The sequence below is a fragment of the Eretmochelys imbricata genome, chromosome 2 (assembly GCF_965152235.1).
Source record: "Eretmochelys imbricata isolate rEreImb1 chromosome 2, rEreImb1.hap1, whole genome shotgun sequence".
NCBI classification, from domain to species: Eukaryota; Metazoa; Chordata; order Testudines; family Cheloniidae; genus Eretmochelys; species Eretmochelys imbricata.
The window spans coordinates 262,453,556-262,475,650 of record NC_135573.1 but is presented as its reverse complement, the minus strand read 5'-3'; the positions used below and the strand labels follow the sequence as shown (position 1 = coordinate 262,475,650).

Below are 22,095 nucleotides of genomic sequence, written 5' to 3'. Positions count from 1 at the left end.
AGGATCTGGTCCAATTTGAAGGCATTATTTACCAGACTGTCCCAGAGAGACTTCTTATTGCTGGAGCCCATCCCCCTTAGAAAGGGCTAGGTAACCTACTCCACCCATCCCTCTCCACAGGGGGGTTGAGCCCTGCAACTACTTTGTAGCTGCTGGGAAAACCAAGAGGACACCTTAATTGGACAGTCGTGGGTAGCCTGTACTTTTCATGGATTGGAATAATCTTTTTATAGTTCTGGTTCTTCCCCCCACCCCAGAGGGCAGTAAAACGCCCAGCTCCATATTTTCCACGAGAGAGGCTTTGTTTTTACTTTAAACGGACAAGCTATAACCATCCCTTAAAACAGCAAAGCAGAACACAGTCTGTTTTATAAGCTCCCTCCTGTAAAAGGTACCACTGCTGAGCACTCTTCCTTTGGGCCATCTGGCTTTACTCAGTGTCTTGAAATCAACCTTCACGCCCCCCTCCCACCCATGACGGTGTCAGCCTACGTTATAGCCCCACAACAGCAGATGACTGGCTTAAATCCATTTCCCCGACCAACGGGTTCTTAGTTACTTGGCGGCATGAATCCACCACATGCAAATCTGCAATAGGTCATGGACTTGGGAGCTGGGGCCTGGCCCAATCCTGATATTACAGTCATTTTTAGAAAGATGCTTCGCATCGTATGGCCTTAAGCAAACCCCAGCCAATGGTCACACTTCATTCCTGTGACAGCCAAGACCTTCTCAAATGCAATCCAATAATACACAGTAGCATTCAAACAAGTGACGGGTTACAGAGAGCGATGTGTTACTGCTTACAGTGCTCAGCTGGGCCAGCTTGGTCAGAAGCTGTTACACGCTATGTGCCAAACTGTCTAGCCAACTCCGCAAGAAATCCCACAACGTTAGACAAGAGCACACAGAACACATTTCAAAACACTAAGAGAGAGCCCCTATGCTTGCTCTCCTGCAGTCACTTCAAACTGGTTCTCCCCCCACACCCCACTCCCCCAGTGAAAACTGAAACAAGTTCTTATACCTGACTTCATGCCCAGACCACCAGTGTGCTGGGCAAAGCTGACGAGAGAGGCTTGCATAAGGTCTGTACTGCAGTCACTTCACGCTCCTGGAGCAAACTCCTGAGGCTGCTGGTTCTCCTCCTCACTCCTACAACCCACTCCCTTGTGCTCCGGCAAGCAACCCAGTGCGTGAGATTATCTACCTCTGGCACCCCACTGTTGACTTGGCTGGTGAGTAGGATCCTGTATAATGTGATTGTGCCAGATGTATTCAGATCCATTTAAAAGATGCTTGTTTGACACTCTTGCAGTATCAGACAGGATGGACAATTTGACCACCTTGGCCCATCTCTGCAGGTATGCCAGCAGCACTGGAGGAAACGCAAGACCCTATGGCACCCCCTAGAGGACAGGCAAGTGCAAAGAATGCAGGCTGCAAGGTTTTATGGGTGCAAGCCTTCACTGCAGGGCCAAAGGTGAGTAGAGATTTATCGTGTCTGGCTGAGGTTTTTGTGTTTGATGGAGGTGGGTCTGTTGGAGAAGAAACACGGCAGTTTATGAACTAAGTATTGAAACCACCAGACAAACCTGGCAACATTGTCCTGATCTCCCTGCCAGACCCATGGTTACCCACAGCCAGGACTACTCAGCCCTGGCACAGGGTGGAACTGAGCATCAAGTTTCTACTCCCCTATTTTTAACGAGCGTACCAGTTCCTCCATTCCAGAAGGGTGCATTTACAGTGCTGGTGCATAACAGGGACACATACCAAGCTCCCCATAAAATTTCTTCTTCTGGGGCTCGTGAAGATTCAAGAATCTTACGAGGTGGCTACAGTGAAAATCCTAGTGAGCTTCCTCTCACAGCCACCCTCCCTCACTGCCAATCAGTCACACCTCATGGAAGTCTTCCATGGAAAGCCATGGCTTAGGGGGTCTCACCACATCGCAAGAGAGAGGCAGCCAGGAGAGGGCACCTGCTGGTGGACAGGTCTGCGCGGTGCTGGAGAATGGATTCCGGTGCTAAGGCCCCTGGGACAGAAGCATAGCCAAGAAGGAGCAGTAGCAACGCCAGCTCATTCAGGCCGGTTGCCGTAACTTGACGGTGGGAGGGGAGAGAAGGGGGATGGCACGTGTGGCTTGAATAGGATTTCTGCAGCGTGTTAGGTCAGGTTACCTCACACTTTCTAGTTTAGAGAAGGGAGTGTCGATTGGAACACATACTAGCTAGTTGAGCGGAAGCCCATGGGGAGCCGAGTTACCCGCTTTGCCCCCATCTCTCACAGACTTACTCTGATCTTGCATCTACCACTGGGGTCCTTTTACATCAGAAATATTTCAGCTGTGATACTAAGGTGATGCAAGTTCGCACAGCAGGTTGGGGCAGAACCAGGAACAGAAGCCTGGTTGCTCTATGCCCAGGCCTTTGCTTGATGCACTCGACCACGCTGCCTTCAACACCACTGGATTTACGGGGGAAGAGAACTTCTTTTAAATAGAGTTTTCTCTGTCCTCTAAATCATCAGGGATGGTCACAGCTGGAGATGGGACACTGAGCAGGCCAGGGCTCTGAGGTGGCAGAGCATAGTCTCTCTCTCTCTCTCTCTAGTGCTTTGCTGGCTGGTTCTTGCTCACATGCTCAGGGTCTAATGGAAAAGGAGGACTAGTGGCACCTCAGAGACTAACCAGTTTATTTGAGCATAAGCTTTCGTGAGCTACAGCTCACTTCATCGGATGCATCACCCTATGTGGGATCAGGAAGGAATTCTCTCCCAGGTCAGACTGGAGAGGCCATGTGACTTTTGCCTTCCTCTGCAGCGTGTGGATGCGGGTCACTTGCCAGGATTATCTGGGCGTCTCTCACTTAATCCCCTTTAAGGATGCATGGGAAGAGGATTAGGGTACAACACCACTTCAAGAATTTGGAGCATCTCTGTTGCTCTGGATTAAACAAAGACTGAATGGCTAGCCAACCACAAAAGCAGTTTCTCCTCCCTTACTGTTCACACCTCAACTGCTAGAAGAGGGCCTCATCCTCCCTGATTGAGCTAACCTCGTTATCCCTAGCCTGATTCTTGCTTGCATATTTATACCTGCCTCTGGGAATTTCCACTATATGCCTCCGAAGAAGTGGGTATTCACCCATGAAAGCTTATGCTCCAATACATCTGTTAGTCTATAAGGTACCACAGGACTCTCTGCCTCTCATCTGTTCACACAGCAGCTAACTGATTATCCAGCACTGGAGGACCCCACTTCTGACACACACTCGGGGAAGAGGAATCACAGCAGAGCACCACTCTGCAATGCAGTGGCATAATCCTGTAGCCTGCGCTTGGTCGCCAGCTAAAGTCCAGTCTAAAAACAAAAATTAGAGTTTTGGACATTCTGCAAACAAGCTTGCAGTTTTAGCCAAAACGCTGAGCACAGATCCCCATTCGCCCCCCACTAGGCAATCAACCGTTGAATGGTTTTAAACCAGTTCCTGGAATTGTCTAAACTCAGGAGCTGGGCACATAGTCATGGGAATTCTTAGACGGTTTTATTCTTAGAGCTCAGCCTGCAGCTCCCTAACTCAGATCAATAACCTGCTCCTCACACTTTTCCAGGTGTGGATTCAGACACGTGTTCAGAGCAGGGAAAGAAAAATCCAAGAGGTATATGCTAACAGAACTTCCCTTTAGATGGTCATTCTAGAAACAATAACTGCATCTGTTTCCTCCCCTATCCGCTTTTACATTTAGATTTTTTTTATTATTCAATTTAATGATATTTAGAAGAATGTAACCCAGCTTTAAAGCAGTGTTTTGCACGGAAACTTTAGCTTCAAGATTCTTCCTGATTTCGTTAATGTTTGTAAGCACTTTGTGAGGGATAAGTACTTTTCCTGATGGGTTAACTTGGAAAGAATTCCAGGGGCAAGTTCATGGTCAGGCCTTCCTTTTCAGAATGGCTTTTGCAAGGCAGATCTGAACCTGGAAAAATAAAATGTATGCCTGTATCTTTCTACCTGCAGTTGCCTTGCTAGCCATTTGATTTGTAGGTATAGGTCAGGTAATTGACCCTCCAGATGCCAGTATTTTGCAGGAGCAATTTGCTGCGGATGGAAAAATGCAGGTACAATTTGCAGCCATATGTACCCCTAAAGAATTGCATATGCAACATGCTTGTGTCTTATGCTTTGACTTGTTGAAAGGAGTGATCATTACACATCCTTGCGTGCATTTAGCCTTAGAAGCCCTGCCTGACAGCTCTGGAGATGAAATCTCCTTGTCTGCAGGGAATAAAGACAGGTAGAAAAAGGAAGGATTGTGTAGCGATCTGGGCTGTGGGAGTCCTAGGTTCAAGTCCCTGCTCTAGGAGAGGTCCTATGTGACCTTGGATAAGTCACTCTATGCCTCAGTTACCTTACAGATGGTGATATTAGCACTTCTCCCCCTCAAAGTGCATTCTGGTCAGATAGTTTGACACTCCAGTGATTGGGGCCAGGGACAGTACCCCAGAGAGGGACAGGCTAGACTTCCACCTCAGGCCTCATATGGAGAGGTCACCTCCAGGGGCAGGAGAGCTGACCAGCCAGACCATTCAGTCTGAGAGCTCCCTATGGACACCAACCAAATTCCTCTTTTTTGGCAGTTACAATGGGGCCCAACCACACTCTTGGTGCTGAAAGCCAAAGCACAGCTATCCCTAGTTGTTACCAACTGGGGTCCGACGTACCCTGTGGGCCTTGAGGGGAAGAGTGACCTGCTGCTAAAGCCACTTCTAGTACAGCAGTCCCCAAACTTTTCATGGTTGTGCCCCGCCCTTACCCTGATTGTGCACCCCATCCCAGGAACAGGGCCACAGCTCCTGGGGGGGGGGAGGGGCATGGCACGGACACGGGAAACGGGGCCAAGAATCGAGCTGTGGCCGAGGCTAGGGCCAGGTGAAGAACCATGGCTGGGTGGTGCTCCTGCCCTGATCTCTCCCCCACTCCCAAATGTTCCTCCATGCCCCCTAGGGGGCATGCCCCACAGTTTGGGAACCGGTGCTCTAGTAGGATTCTCCCTCCCATTCCTGCCCTTACAAACATGATCTTGGGAAAAAAAGAAACACCCCACTGATGCAGAGACCTGAAATAAGCTGGATCCATTTTATAGCCTTCAGCAGCTGGCTTGGGAACAGGCCTTTAGTAGTTGTACATAATCTCAGCAGGCCAAAACCCCTCAACTGGCCTTTCAGGTTACTCCAAAATAAAGCAAGGAAACTTAATTACTGCATGAGGGGGAACAACTTCTGATGGATTTATGGTCTCAAGAGACTGGGCAGTGGGAATTCGCTGCTTTGCAGTTTTTCTGCCTCCTTTGCTCTACACCCTCATCCTCCCTGGTGGAACAGGCCTTTGAATGCACCACCCTGCAGAGGCAGCTGACAGTCACCCACGTTCCTGTCCCCTTCAGCTGACTGGGAGGAAGGGAGAGAGGGCTGGGAACAATGGTCCTTCCTGGGTAGCTGCATCCCCTCTCGTAGTGCCCCTCAGACTGGTAAGGCATGCTTGACCAAACATGCCTCAGGGAAAAGGTCAGGCCTTTGTGGGATTACAGGAATTTAGCAACGCTCCAGAGAGACAGTTGCAAAGTCACGTTTAATGATACTTCGCTGAGAAACATGGACGAAATTTAATTAAAACATCACTTACTCAAGCCCAGTGGAACTAATTGAGTGTGCTAACATTCTGACTTTTCATTAATGGGTTACAAAAGAGGGGGTGAAGAGGGTGGTGGAATAGCGTCCAGCCTCGCTTTGTAATATAACTGAGCCTCTTCCACTTTGCTGCCAGCCATGGAGCTTTGTGGCGTTGACTTCTTTCAGCAGGGGGTGGTGCGTGGGGAGAATAGCTGAGTGAGCTCAAGTACATTTGGCAGAGGAAGGGAAATTGCTTTTTTAATAAGTGGGCTATTCAGAGCTCATGCTTCACAATAAAGAGGATGCTGGAGAGGTCCAAAGTCTAATTACCTCATCCTCACGCTAGACAAGCTTGCCCTTTCATTAGCAATTGAGGTCATATGGGAAGCACTTTGCAAGGCCGAACGGGCATAACCAGCTCAGTGAGGATTTCAGTCTTTGCGGGAAGTTACAGTTGACACATCAAGGGTGTCAAGAAGTGAAGTCAGAACCTCTACCAAGAGGCAAAACTAGGGTTTTTGGTTTTATTGTTTTTTTTTTTTTTTTAAATGGATGGGGCAGAATAATACCACCACCTAGGAATACATGGCACATTTAATAGCCTTTGTCCATGGAGAAGTTGCTCTGTTGACTGGAAGGAGACTAGAGTTTGTTGCCAGCCCAGTGAATTAGGTGCAGGTCCCGTCTGCTGTATCTCAGGCACCCGTGACACATTCTGCCAGGGTTGGGGAGTAGTGTGCGGGGCGGGAATCATAGAATATCAGGGTTGGAAGGGACCCCTGAAGGTCATCTAGTCCAACCCCCTGCTCGAAGCAGGACCAATTCCCAGTTAAATCATCCCAGCCAGGGCTTTATCAAGCCTGACCTTAAAAACCTCTAAGGAAGGAGATTTTACCACCTCCCTAGGTAACGCATTCCAGTGTTTCACCACCCTCTTAGTGAAAAAGTTTTTCCTAATATCCAATCTAAACCTCCCCCACTGCAACTTGAGACCATTACTCCTCGTTCTGTCATCTGCTACCATTGAGAACAGTCTAGAGCCATCCTCTTTGGAACCCCCTTTCAGGTAGTTGAAAGCAGCTATCAAATCCCCCCTCATTCTTCTCTTCTGCAGGCTAAACAATCCCAGCTCCCTCAGCCTCTCCTCATAAGTCATGTGTTCTAGACCCCTAATCATTTTTGTTGCCCTTCGCTGGACTCTCTCCAATTTATCCACATCCTTCTTGTAGTGTGGGGCCCAAAACTGGACACAGCACTCAAGATGAGGCCTCACCAATGTCGAATAGAGGGGAACGATCACGTCCCTCGATCTGCTCGCTATGCCCCTACTTATACATCCCAAAATGCCACTGGCCTTCTTGGCAACAAGGTCACACTGCTGACTCATATCCAGCTTCTCGTCCACTGTCACCCCAGGTCCTTTTCCGCAGAACTGCTGCCTAGCCATTCGGTCCCTAGTCTGTAGCGGTGCATTGGATTCTTCCGTCCTAAGTGCAGGACCCTGCACTTATCCTTATTGAACCTCATCAGATTTCTTTTGGCCCAATCCTCCAATTTGTCTAGGTCCTTCTGTATCCTATCCCTCCCCTCCAGCGTATCTACCACTCCTCCCAGTTTAGTATCATCCGCGAATTTGCTGAGAGTGCAATCCACACCATCCTCCAGATCATTTATGAAGATATTGAACAAAACCGGCCCCAGGACGGACCCTTGGGGCACTCCACTTGATACCGGCTGCCAACTAGACATGGAGCCATTGATCACTACCCGTTGAGCCCGACAATCTAGCCAGGATAGCGGGAGGGGCAATCCATGCTGCTGAGAAGCGGGGAGAGACCACCCAAAATTGGGCTGCACCTTTACCAGATTGTTCCAGTGTTGGTCCATGGCAGGAGTGGAGAGAGTGTCTGGGTAGGGCTCTCTTGAAGGCAAGCTATGGGAGGGAGGAGTCTTCTTGCCCGCCCCCCAAGCCAACCCAAAGCAGGCTCTACGGTGCACTACATGGATGCATCTGGTCCACACTAGTTTAACTAAACGGATGCCTTTAAGCCAGGGCAACCCCTAACGTGGACAGTTGTGGCCCAGTGTTCAGGCTCCAAGTCCCAGGCTAGGGCCCTAAAGTTGAATTTCCTGCTCAGCCATAGACTTCCTATGTGACCCTGGGCAAGTCACTGGCTTTCCAATCTGTAAAATGGGGATCACACCTCAGATGAGTGTTGTGAGGGGATAACTACATTAAAGACTGGGAGATGCTCAGATACGACAGTAACAGGGGTCCTACAGGTACCTTAGATATTAAAAAGGGAGCTCTATTGCAGTCTCTCAAGTTGGTTTGTGCTAACTCATATTAAGAGTTGCCTATTTTGAAACACAGGGTAGATTCCCCCATTTAGTTAAAAAAAGTCAAGGCACCAGCTGGTTTTCGAGCAGCCCTCCCATCACAGCTATCAATTTAGCTTTTGGTGCTAGTCAATGGTTGGAGAAGCTGGAGCACAAAAAGCCAGGTCCAGTTTCTTTAGGAAAAGAAAAGGAGGTTGCCAAGAAACGTGACCTTGAACTGGATTAATTAACCCTTTATTGGCATCCCCCTCCATGAAGGTATCTGGCTAGAGAGGCTGCCAAAGCAGAGGGTTCCCACACTTCCCTTGACATGCGCACCTAGCTCTCCTTGTTATCCCTGGGAATTAATGCTCAGCTCCATGTACAAGTGACAAGATGGACACAAGGAAAAAAACAGGTTACAAGGAACGCTTCTTATTCTACCCAAAACAGCTACAGCCACACCATACCAATGGGTTTAGCCACCAGGTTTTAGTACAGTTTAGCTCTTATTGTGGCCAACCCAGGGGTAGCATTGCTTTGCCAGCCAGAGTGAACAAAGCCAGGTCAAACACAACAGCCTCTTGTCTGCATCTTTAGTTATCATTGAATGATGGTGGGGCAAACTATCCTGGCTACGTTAAGCTACATGCAGGCAGGACCAAGTATACCTAGACCATCCCTGACAGGTTTGTCCAAACTGTTCTTAAAAATCCTCCATTGATGGGGATTCCACACCTTCCCTGGGAAGCCTATTCCAGAGTTTACAGAATGTTTATCTGAATATCTAATCCAAGTCTCCCTTGCTGCAGAAGGTGGGAAGCTTCTCAAAAGCTCTGCAGGAGGCAACTTAGTCCTGACAGCAACAGCGTGCAATTCTGCTCCTCCTGAGGGGAGGTGCTCATGCACCCTGGCAGTGGCCATGGTATTATCAAGAGGTAGCCAGATGTGATCAAGTCCAGAAGATGGGGAGGGGAGACTTCCTCTGATTCCATTTCAGACCCAACTGTAGGGAGGTGAAAGGCAAAGTGAATTAACCCAGACCATCCCTTAACTCCCACAAGAGCCGATTTCCACAGGAGCCAGATTGGGTGGCTGGAAGGAGCAGTCTCTCACCTTCATGCCCACAAGGTTGTTGTGAAAGTCCACCCTGGCTCGCAGGTCCTTGTTGGATTTCTTCCCTAGGAACTCCTTGACAAACTTGTTGCTGTACTTGAGGTTGTCACCACAACCGCCCCACTGCCAGGCCTCTCGGTTTTCCAAATCAGGGGCCTCGTCGCAGGTGCAGCGCTCCATGCGCCCAGCGCTGCAGGCCTTGGCCATGGCGTGGGTGAGCCCGGCCGAGGAAATAGCATAAAGGAAGGCTGTTTCCTTAAAACCTAGGAGAGGAAGAGAAAGGACAGTGTTACTTTGTGGCAGGACCGCCTTGCTGGACACAGTTATCTCCAATGGACTGGACTGAAGGGATTAAGTCATGCCAAAAGCATTACTCCACACAGGGTTATATGACAGAGTGAAATATTGGAGAATATAAAAGAACAATCTTTCTATGGCAGAGAAGTGAGGAGAGAAAGGACAGATCAGCACTCAACCTGCAGCTCTCATCCTATGTGTGGCTAAGGCCTTGTTTACACGAGGAAACTTGCTGGTGTAGCTATTCCAGCAAACCCTCCTAGTGTAGATGCAGTTTATACTGGCATAAAAAGGGCTTCTACTGGCATAGCTCACTCCAGTTCCCTAGGAAAGAAGCTATGCTGGCAAAGACACTTATACTGCTATAAACTATATCTACAGTAGGGCTTTTTAACTGGCATAGCTATGCCAGTTAAAACAAACAAAAACCACACTCATACCAGCATAGGTATGATGGTTAGGAATTGTTAGTATAGACCAGGCCCATACCTGAGTCAGAGAGGAAGGAGGGAAAGTGTTGGGTTTTTTTTTTTTGGGGGGGGGGGGGGGGGGGGACGGCATCTGTGAAGATCCCCAGCCTCCAAAACCAGCAGAGGAACAAGTCAAAATCCTCATTAAGTAATCCACAAACAACAAATTTGAGGTCAGCAAGAGCTTCATGACCATGACTGTGTTGCACAGCAGAACCACTTGCAGTTAAATGGTTACAGTGGGGAATATGAACAAGACTTTCTGCTCCAGAAGCACATGAGCTCAAGGAAACGAGGTATGTTATTATTCCTTATAAATATCCAAAGAGTTGAGCAGGGAGGAGAGCGACCTACACAGCAGCTGGCCCATTACCAAAAGGCACTGTCACATTTGAAAAGTGTCTTGCGTGCATGCACACCCCCCCACAATGTAGCGACTGTATCCATTTTACAGTTAATTAAACTGAGGCACAGACAGGTTAAGTGACTTGGATCAAGATTACGCAAGGAGCTGATGAAGACAGAAATGGCTCCTAGGTCCCCTACTATCAAGACAAAGCTACTGCATGTTTGAGATCCGATCCCAGAATTCGGTTCTGGATCAGACTCAAGAATCCCTATCTTGTGAATCACTCAAGCAAAGGGTGAGACAGTGGCTGGTGTCTGTCAGTTAGTCGGTCACTCAAAGACATGAAGGTTCACACTGCTAGACGGGATCGGGCAGTGGCCATGCAAAGCAGTCGTTTCAGGAGTGAGATTACATGGTGCTGGGCCAGCACCAGTTTTAGCATTGCAGGGCATTCCCAAATCCATGGATTTCTAGGGACACAGCACTATGTAAGAGTCAGGTTGACAGCAAGGGCCTACTGGAAGTCTGAACTTGGGAGATGCAGGTTCCATTTCCTGCTTTACTACAGACTTCCGGTGTGACCTTGGGCATGCCACTTGGCCTCTCTGCCTCAGTTCCCCATCTGAACAATGAGGATAACTGCACTGCCCTACATCACTGGAGTGTTGGGAGGATAAACACAAGAGATTGTGAAACACTTAGAGATCTGCTGATGGAAGGCTCTGTCTAGGAGCTGGGCATTATATTGTCATAGCCCAATGTGATGGGGTGTTGAGCCCACACCAGCCCTGAAGGGGTTAAGGTGGCCCAGAAGCCTCTGGACAGGAGGCCCAGGGATTTATAAATATTAATTGCTGATGAAGCCCAGCTGGGGGAGAAGCTGTAGTAGCAGGAGAAGGCTGCAGGGACACCAGTCTGCCGTCAGAGACCAGGTGGGAAGGAGGAAGCTCAGGGGGAAGAATGAGCCCCGGAAGAAGGGTCAACCCCTGTGGGGAAAGAATGTCTTGCCTGAGAAGGCAGGGTAGGAAGAAGCCCAAGGAAACAGCAGGAAGGAAACTGTTGGAGTTGGCTGCTGATTATAGGGTTCCTGGCTGGAACCCAGTGTAGAGGGTGGGCCTGGGATTCCCCTACCAGCCACTGGGAAGTGGCACAGATCTGCTGGAGGTGCCCTCCATACAGTTGGTCCTGTGTGAGGCCGATATTCTGGAAGTGGGGACCATGGAGTGACCTAAACAGAGGGCTGAGCTCTGAAGAGAGCACTGAATTATGGGAAGAGACCACCACCACAGTAGAGTGGCCATCAGCAGGGGGCACCATATGGCAAGAACGCTGCTGTGCCATGCCTAGCCAGGAGGAGGTGCTCTTGGGGTGGGTGAACCCCCATCACCCCTCATTTACTGCAGGCCACACAGAGCTAAACATCTCTACACAGGGCCATTCCCCCCCCCACACCCAATACGAATGCAGAGAGGCATGGCCCCTACGAAAATCCCCAATTCCACCCACTGCAGCATTCGTTGGCTGTTTCTTATCTTGGTACCAGACAGGCTAGACTCTAAAGGTGTTACAAAACCCAACGTTCAAAGGGCAGTGGCTGAAGGTGACTGTTGCCCATGCCACATAATCATCACACAACCCCATGATTTGGCCCATCTCAAGCAGGCAAACCTCTATTAGAGTTGCAGACTTGCTCCAAACATGGCAGGGGTGCTCAGTTGCCGTAAGTGATCCCCGTCACACAGGACAGATTGTGTATTATAGAGCGGCCACTGACAAATGTAAAAATCAATGGGAGCATTCAACACACCAATATTGGTTTGTGGCAACTTTCTCCTGCTAACTTTTGGATGTTAACAGAACAGAGGAGAAACTGGATTTGGCAGAGAGATTCCTAGATTTGTAGGGTGAAGCAGTGTGCTCCACTGAAGGGATTCCAAACTGCTCAGGTGTGTGTCATAAGCTCCATATAGCTAGAGGTGGTAACCTTTAGATAGGGATAGAGGTGAGTGCTTTTGGAGTAGGACACTGGTCTCTCTGCTGCTGCTGCGAGTGCTATTGTAATGCACACATCTCCTGGATGTGGTGCTCTGTCCCATCTAGTGGCACTGAGACCACTTAGCCAAGGCTGTCAATCTCTAAGAGGTCCCAGATTCGATCCCACCTGCCGACGGCCAGGGTCTGTCAGTGTTACACTATAAAAGTACAGAAATGAGAATTTGCAACCATGTTGTAACCCTTCTGCCAGGTGGAGCCAGTGGCAGCCAGAGCTGGGGTTCCTTTCCATCGATCCAACACAGAACTGGCTCAAGTTCCCACCTAGTAACCTGGGAAAATTACATACCACCCCTGAAGAAAAGGAGTACTTGTGGCACCTTAGAGACTAACCAATTTATTTGGGCATAAGCTTTCGTGAGCTACAGCTCACTTCATCGGATGCATCCGATGAAGTGAGCTGTAGCTCACGAAAGCTTATGCCCAAATAAATTGGTTAGTCTCTAAGGTGCCACAAGTACTCCTTTTCTTTCTGCAAGGACAGACTAACATGGCTGTTACTCTGAAACATACCACCCCTGGGTGCCTCTGAGAGGCAATACTTCCCCTCTTGCAAGCACACACAGTCTGAGTGTAGAAAAGAAACTTAATAAAAGGAGGGAAGTAACTTGGCATTAATTTGGGAAACCACCACAAACAGGGTTCATAAACACAAACCATGAGAAAAAGACCAACTCCCAAGTAGGTTGGGCAGTGCCCTTTTCCCCTCAGGTTCTTAAGTCCAGCAACCCAAAAGTCCCTTTTACATGCTTGAGCCTTTTCTGCACCTCACTCACAGTTGCTGCTCTTGGTCAGCGCAGACCCAGAGTTCAGAGGTGCATCTGCAGAGTTCACCTCCCACCCTGGGGGTGTGTGGGGGTACGGGGGGACCTCTGCACATCAGTCTCAGTGATTTGCAGCTCTTTTGCATGCTGGGCAGAAACATTGCCTCATCAAGTGATTTCAGCTCTGATTTGTTTTAATTGCTCAAAAGAGACTCCTAATGAACCCTATTTAGCTCTATTCCTTTTAGGAGAAAAACAGGTTAAGCCAGTCTAGAGAGGACCCCTTGGGAAGGGGGGGGACGCAGGGCAGTGCAGCCTCCTGACCAGGACACCACAACTCCTGTTCCCACCCCCTTTTACTTTCACAGGGCTCCGACATTCAAGCCCCTGCTTAACAAGGTTTTTTCGATGGAGGGTGCCCCCCTTCATTTGGGACAGGTTAAGCACAGTCCTGCTTTCCTGTATTCCTACAATAAATTACAACATTGCTGGGGTGCTGAAATATGGTTACCATTCAGTACGAAGGTCATTTGTACCCAACACCAGCCAAAGTTGATCCTTTGACACAGCTGTAAATGATGAATATGGAAAAAGAGCAGGAGCAAACTGTGGGTGTGTTTATGTAAATACAGTCTCTTCTCCTCCCAGCTAGCTGTCAGGGAAGCATTCCTTCAGACCCTGCTTACAGTATAAAGCATGATATTGGAACAGGAGATCAAAAATACATTATGTGGCTAGAGATCCTGAAGGAAACGCCATCAGCCATCAATGTGAAACAGCCAGCAACAGATGTGCTAGAAAAAGGCAACAGGCATTTTTGCATCTGGGTTCTTGGCCTTGTCAATACAATGCTACCCTGGATACACAGGGAGCGCAACAGGCCCCAGATAAAATAGCCCAGGCTCTGTGCACTGCAGGGGGCGTATCAAAACACAGCCTGAAAATGAATTTGGGGAGAAGGGATCATTTGGCTGGCATGCTGCCACGGCACTGCTTAGTGGCAAAACTTCAATGTAAGCTTGCTCCTCTTAGGTTGATTTCACAACCAGCCCATAAAGGTATAAAAGCTTGTTCTCCACTTCTCCCTCCTCCATCCTTTGAGGCTTAGATTCCCAATGCCCACCGGCCTGCGTATCATCTCTCTCCGGCAGCTCAGCCAGTTCAGTCAAGTTCATGTGACATTTGGCTCTGGCCAGAATTAGAGCCATCTCTGCAGTGCACTATTTGATTGCACCAAGATATTTTGTAACAAGATAATAGACTCTAAATCAATGCAGGCATTCTAACCTCAAGTGTCTGGAGAGCCTGCCATCTACAGTGATCCAATTTCAGCCATTTCCAGATCACTTGCAAGTCTCCAAAAAGGGCATCCAAAGAGGATAATACATACAGTTAAAGGGATTTTTTTTAAAAAAATCGTTAAAAAGGAGCACTTATCTGGAAGTTACAACCCAGTGATCAGGCACTTTTGGTGACCAAATGCAAGATACAGAGAAGACAGGCAAGTTTCTCTCCTCCTTCAAAAGGTGCAGTAGCTCAAAGAAAGCTGGGGGGGCGGCTATCTCCATGCTGGCACATTTGAGTAACTGCAGATTACTAGATAACACCTTCCCCTTTGCCCCAGGGTAATGGCTCTTGCAGTGCCGAGACAGGAACCAAGAACTCCCCTTGTAGAGAAGTGAAAGATTCCAAGGGCAGCATATTATGCTACAGGCAGAATATCGGCAGGATTTACAGCCTCTGGAGGGCAGAGAATGCCAGAGAAATAAAACATGGAACAACGAGGCAGCAGGCAGACTACTGGAACCTGCAGGGCTGTCATTTGTTATGACAAGCCATGTTTTTAGGCAGCTAAAATTCAAGCACCTTTAATGTGGTAATGGCTGTCCATCAAGCCAGCTCTCAGCTGGAAGGAACAGACTGTGGCCTCCAGGTGTCAGTATAAGAAAGAGCTTGTACTCTGTAAGCTCCATTAACCAGGGGTAGTTCTGGCAAGCGGAGATATTTTTAAACGTCTTATAGCTCAGGTTCAGAGTCTAGGGTTTCATAGGACTTTCCTTGTTCCACACAGTCAAGGACAGGCCATCAGTTTAGACCCAACACGTCAAGTGATTAAATTTTGTACTACCTGAAGATAGGTGCAGAGAGGAAGGAGTGTCTCATGGTCAGAGCAGAGGCAGTACTGTGCCGTGCATACGCGAATGACACATGTTGTATGCCCCATGACCAGCCAGACCCACAGAACGATTCCATCTACTCCCTGAACAAAATGACAACCTCTGCACAGAGAGACTTCACATGCACTGTATGTGCAAGGCCATTTTGCAAGCAAGTGTACAGTTGCATGCCTGACTCAAAATGTCACAGCATGCCACCGAGCAAGTGTTTGTGTCAGGACACCTGGGTTCCATTCCCAGCTCTCACTGATGGGATGACTTTCCCTTAATGTCTCTTGGGTCTCAGTCTGGAAGAGGGGTATAGCATTACTCAGCCATCTCAAAGGGGATGGTGAGAGAGTCTAAAGTTAGTTTTTGCCTTTCCAGAGCCCCCCCTTTTCACCCAGGGAATCTCTAAGCACTTTGCCAAAACATCATCTTATTTTCCACTAGGGAAAACAGGAAATGGGTTTTTGCCTCTTCCAACTAGCTTCATTTGTATGCAGTATTAGTGAGACTTAGTTCCCTCCCTTCACACAAGGTTATGTGACTTACAAGACTCGCCACCAATATTCACTCCCCTCTTCTGCTCTCCAGAGCGGCTCACAGAGACCGTGTAAATTAACCATCCATATTGTCCTCGACCTGGAGCCATTCCAGGCCGGGACAAGTAGGGCTGAATGAAATGAAGCTTTTGCAATGTTTACTTTGCACTAGGACCTGGCAAAAGCTGACTCAGCATATCCTCTATGCCCCTTCATTTGTGCTTTGTTTCCCTTTCACAAAATAAAGCAGCTGGGCACATCCTGCTTATGCCTTCATTTTAAGGAGGAGAAGATTCAAAGCATTTTGGTCTGAAAGTGGTGTACTCTTTAGGCACCACTCTGTTTCATGGTTTATTAAGAGCGTTTCTTACCTTAAAAGAAAAGTCTGGGGGGTGGATTGGGGCAAATTCTACCCTCTGTTAAAACTCTTGCATTTAGAGACAGAACAGAGGGCAGATAATTTGGCCTATTGAGTCCATCTGTGAAACTCCACTGAAGTCAATTGGTAGCTGGCGTGTATGTGAGTATACTACTGGATCCATTGTTACCATACCCCACTTTGGGGGTCCACTGTGTTCTAGAGAACAGTGCTCTCAACCTTTCTAGACTGCTGTAACTCTGTCCGATTTGTCTTAAATACCCACAAGTTTCACCTCACTTCAAAACTACTTGATCACAAAAGCAGGCATAAAATTACAAAAGTGTCCCAGCAAACTACTACTGAAAAATTGCTAACTTTCTCATTTTTACCATATGATCAATTGGAATGTAATTACTGTACTTACATTTCAGGGTATGGCATAGAGAACAGTATGAACAAGTCATTGTCTCTATGAAATTTGTTTGTACTGACTTTGCTAGTACTTTTTATTGGCCTAGTTTTACAACAGGCTACATATCTAGAGGAGGAGTTGTACCCCTGGTGGCTTGAAAAGGTCTTCTAGAGATCTAGGATGTAGAATCATAGAATATCAGGGTTGGAAGGGACCTCAGGAGGTCATCTAGTCCAACCCCCTGCTCAAAGCAGGACCAATCCCCAACTAAATCATCCCAGCCAGGGCTTTGTCAAGCCTGACCGTAAAAACTTCTAAGGAAGGAGATTCCACCACCTCCCTAGGTAACGCATTCTAGTGTTTCTCCACCCTCCTGGTGAAAAAGCTTTTCCTAACAGATAACCTAAATCTCCCCCACTGCAACTTGAGACCATTACTCCTCGTTCTGTCATCTACCACTGAGAACAGTCTAGATCCATCCTCTTTGGAACCTCCTTTCAGGTAGTTGAAAGCAGCTATCAAATCCTCCCTCATTCTTCTCTTCCACAGACTAAACAATCCCAGTTCCCTCAGCTTCTCCTCATAAGTCATGCGTTCCAGTCCCCTAATCATTTTTGTTGCCCTTTTCTGGATGTCTTCCAATTTTTCCACATCCTTGTACTGTGTCCAGTTTTGGGCCCCACACTACTCCAGATGAGGTCTCACCAATGTTGAATAGAGGGGAATGATCACATCCCTCGATCTGCTGGCAATGCCCCTACTTATACATCCCAAAATGCCATTGGCCTTCTTGGCAACAAGGGCACACTGTTGACTCATATCCAGCTTCTTGCCCACTGTCACCCCTAGGTCCTTTTCTGCAGAACTGCCGCTTAGCCACTCGGTCCCTAGTCTGTAGCGTGGGATGGGATTCTTCTGTCCTAAGTGCAGGACTCTGCACTTGTCCTTGTTGAATCTCAGATTTCTTTTGGCCCAATCCTCTAATTTGTCTAGGGCTCTCTGTATCCTATTCCTACCCTCCAGCAGATCTACCTCTCCTCCCAGTTTAGCGTCATCTGCAAACTTGCTGAGGGTGCAATCCACACCATCCTCCAGATCATTTATGAAGATATTGAACAAAACAGGCCCCAGGACTGACCCTTGGGGCACTCCACTTGATACCGGCTGCCAACTAGACATGGAGCCATTGATCACTAGCCGTTGAGCCTGACAATCTAGCCAGTCTTTCTAGCCACCTTATGTACCCTGGTTGAGAACTACTGCTCTAGAAGGCTGAGCAAATCCCCTACTGGTCCCCGTCCCCCCCACTTACCTCTCTTCAGCAGACTGGCTCTGTAGCGCCCCTCAAGGGTGCAGTTCCACCGTTCGAAGCGGAACTGGTACTGGCATTCCAGGGCGCTCATGCTGATGGCCTCCACGAGGGTCTCGGCCACCCCTGGATCCCGCCTGCACATCCTGCGCTGCTTCTTCTCCAGCTTCAGGCGGTCGCACACTTTGTAATGGGCCTTGACGGCAGCTTCCTCCATTTCTGAAGTCAGAGGGAGGATGGTCAGAGGTTCATTCCCAGTCAGCCTGTGAAGAGACCGGGGCACAAGGTTGGGGAGTGACAAAAGAGAATGGACTAGTCAGAAAAACAGCTACCATGCTCAAAGTACATTCTAGCATCTCCAGTTGGTGCCAGCCACTGGCTGGAGACCCTGCCTCACGGAGTTGGGGATGAAAAGGAGAGAGACACACAGCACATGTACTGCATTATGGCTCTGCAGTCATTGGGTTCTATGCAATGACCCCCCCTGCTCTCATAACCTGAACCTAGGCCTGAAGGTGGGTGAGTTATGCCACCAAGAGGCTTTAGTTTTCAAGTTTGTTCCTCTAAGTTAAGTGATTTGGGAGCTTGGGCGGGGGGGGAAAATAGGTGTCCCATCCCCTTCAAGCACAAGGTCCTTGACTTGTACAACGTGCAACAAAAGAAGCTAGCATACTGTTCCTGGTGTCGAGTGACTGGCTGCTGGACGCTGACCAGGCTGGCAGCGGCCCCAGGGAGTAAAGAAGCTGCAGGAACATCTGCTGGAAGCATGAGCAGTTTGTTGGTTTTTCTAACAGTAGCCAGCTCTCCTGGCTCTGCCCTCTTCCGGCCAGGTGCCAGTGTAGTCAGTCAATGGGAATCACTATACAGGGTTTTGAGGGACCTGAAGATGCATTTCCCCCAGCCAAAAAGGAAGAATTGCTAAAGCCAGAATTAAAAAGCTTACTGGAACGTTTCAGCCCTGCACAGACACACACAGAGCGAGTGCGGGGCTGGGCGTTCACCTTCACTGAAGCATACTCTGTTGGTTTCAGAACTTGCAGACCCCTAACAGGGCCCAATATGGGGGGAGGGCAGCAAAGACAGGGCAGGAAGAAGGGGAGGGGGAAATGGACAACTTTGAGTTAAAAATAAGGTTCTAGAACCTTAAAAAGTTATCCTTTTGTTTTAATGTTTAGGAGGAATTCCATGTTAAACATAGGGATTCTCCCTACCAAGCAGGCAATCAATCCCCAGCCAATAGCTGGAATGCCAAGATATTTCTTTACAAACAAATTTGTATTCCAAGTCCTGATCTGAGCCCCCACACCCAGCTGAGTTGACTGAAACATTAAAAGCCACTTTATAGAAGTCAATGTTCTTCTGTGGGATTAAAAAAAAAAAAAGGGACCCATTTTGTTTCTCCAAAATTGTTCTGCTGATTTTGTTTAAGGTTCTCCCCCACCTCTTGGCCACTTTTGAAGTATTTGGATTTTTTTTTTTTTAAAATGACTGAAGGAAAAGGGGACAAAAAGAAATAAGGGGGAGGCACTGATAAGTGAAAAAAAAAAAAATCAAAGAGTGAACAAACAATTGAGTGAAAGTATTCCAAAAAACTAGCCATTTTCCCCAAAGACGGTTTTCAAAAAAGGTAATTTTTAAACCTCTTTGTAAATGGGATGTGGATACAACACATGCTCAGGGCCCTTTACTTACCAAGGAAAAGGGGCATCCAACCTCACTGAGGCAGGGCTACTTGACATGAACATGCAATATTTATGTGCTGCAACAAATTCGGTGGGCCATTCACCATGTGTACCCATCAGCACACTTGCCTGAACGGTTTGTTCCTTGACATTTCTACAGCTAACTTAGGAGGCACATGCAAATCTAAGAGAAAAGAAAAATATGGGGGGGAGGGCATATTTTGTAAATCAAGTCAGCCTCCATTTACTCATCTACTTGATCTGGAACCACTCACTGCAATATTCCAGAAGATGTACACCACCAGGATTGTGCAGCAGTCTGATACAATAGATGAGGGGGACATACATCTACATGGACAATATGGCTAAGATTTTGTAAAGTGACTGATGATTTTTGGTGCCTCAGTTTTCCAGTGCCAAAATGGACTCCTTAAAGGGAGCAGATTTTCAGAGGGCAGGTGCTCAGCATCTTCTGAAAATAAGGCCCATTCAAGGTGCCTAGTTGAAAGGGGGGGGTGGAAAAAAAAAAAAACACACACACCCCCCCCCCGGCTCCTGAAATTAGTCACTAATCAAAAAGCTCAGGCTTTAAAGACAGTACTGAGATAGCAACACTCCAAAACCCTCAGTCAGTTCAGGCCTTTAGCAGTTGCTTGGGATTAGTGTTTGGAAAGCCAGAGAAATGGTAAAATATCGAAGCATTAAATGGATCAGTGGTAACCTGAATGTTTTAACTGCTCTGTGCAAAGAGTCTTTGCAGGATGCTTCCAGGATTGACCATGGGGCTTGTGGTTGATAGCCAAGGTGATAGGACAACTCTAGTTTGTAGGTTTCCACCCTTGCCACCGGTTCCTGCTCACCCCCTTAATAAAATTTTACAGAAAGGTGCCTGAATGACATCTCCAAAGATGGAACTTGACTACCATGAAAGTATAACAGCTCATTAGCTCAGAGTCCTGACTAGTGAGTGGGGGGGGAAAAAAAAAAAAAAAAATCATTCAAGTCCACTCTTTGGATTTCAGCCTGCTTGCCGGCCCTTCTCTTTGCTCAGCAGCCTAGGGTTTGGTATCACTTCCTCCATATCCTTCAGAAGTAACTTCGGACCTTAAAAGGTGGTCTACACTCCAGGGGCTATCGCAGCACTGTAGCTAGAACCCTGCGGCATACTCTAGTTCTGGAAAAAAGCATGTAACTCCACCTTCTTAAGCAAAGGTAGCTAGGTCAAGGGAAGCTAGGTCTACATCTGGGGTTAGCTGGGCAGAGCCAAAGGTTCTGGGGGGTATAGATTTTTCTCCACATTCCTGAGTGCCATAGCTACGCCGACTTAAAATGTAAGTGATGACCACGCTGAAGCTTCAGAAAAAAACTCCCCTGTTTTGCTCAGTTCAGTGAGAAAAGACCCATCCAACGAGCATGATAATGGACACTTATCACCCAACCCAGCTTCATGGCTTTTTTGTTGAGGTCTGCTTGAGGCCAAAGCAAGAGAACAAGTTATAAAAAGGGGTCTCGTGACCAAAGCAAGTTTACAGGGTCAGTAGCAGTTGCTGCTACTTGACCAACAAAGGCCTGTCGTCCCATTCAGAAAAACCAAACCAAGAAATGAGGCGGCGGGGGGAGAAAAAAAAAACAAAAAAAACAGTAAAATGAAGTGTGCGCCTCTCCTAGCTGTTACACAGAGCCCGTCTTCCAGGCGAAGAACTCCTGGGGAACAAATGATGCAGAGTAATATGCATCTGTGGCATGAAATCTATGCCCATTCCAGCAGGGGGTGCCACCCTAGCAGTATCAGGACTTTACTGTGACCGTTCCAAGGGCTGAGGTGGCATTTTCAAAAGTGCCACCAACACCCCCCCCCCCCCCCCCCCCCGCGCCAGGGAATGTCAATGCCGGTGCCTGAAATGCTAGCTTAGGGCTGCCACGGCATGGAACCCTTATAATCCATCAAGTCCTTTTACGCAACCTAGGCTGAGTGAGGTCTTGTGAGGCCATGGTGTCCAAGTCAGATGCCCTCTGGGCTCTGCACAGAGGCTGAGCTGTTCCTGCCCAGGAGTCCGGGGCTCTGTCGGGGTGAAGGAAGTTCACGTATGCTCCCCCTGTGGGAAAAAAAATCCTCAGCTTTGGTGATTAAACTGCCACCTAGGAGGCTACATGCGATGGTGTTATTTTGACTTGAGGGGGAAATGCCCTTCCACTAAGTCCTGGACTGAGCCCAACTGCTTGTTTATCAATCAGGTGGCTCTAAGAAAAATTACTTTTGGCCCTTAAGAGGGAGAGTGGGCTAGCGGGTCAGGCACTGGACCGGAAGTCAGAGACCTGGGTTCTATTCCCCACTGCCTGCTGTGACACTGAGCAAGACACTTCACCCTACTGTGCCCCATCCCACCCTTTGCCGGTCTTGTAGTCTTTTTAGACAAGACTCTTACTATGCATCTCTCTCTCTCCCCAGCACCTGGCACAATGGGGCCCTGATCTTGGATGTGGCCTCTGGACACTACAGATAATTTCAGCAAAAAGTCTAGGATGCATTTGACGGTAGAGGTGTTCCCGGAACAATCCCAGCTCCTCCCCCAGGAGGTGGTTATTGTT

The 22,095-nt window shown here is 48.2% G+C and overlaps 1 protein-coding gene across 1 annotated transcript in view; it reads right to left on the bottom strand.

Moving 5' to 3' along the window:
• The window catches only part of WNT9A (Wnt family member 9A), a 68,328-nt gene that overhangs the window by 5,208 nt on the left and 41,025 nt on the right, over positions 1 to 22,095 (bottom strand). The window contains exons 2-3 of the mRNA XM_077809534.1: positions 17,828 to 18,087; positions 9,110 to 9,372 (exon numbers count right to left, since the gene is read on the bottom strand). Of these exons, the coding sequence (XP_077665660.1) occupies positions 9,110 to 9,372; positions 17,828 to 18,087 (523 nt within the window). The remainder of the gene's footprint in view (positions 1 to 9,109; positions 9,373 to 17,827; positions 18,088 to 22,095) is intronic.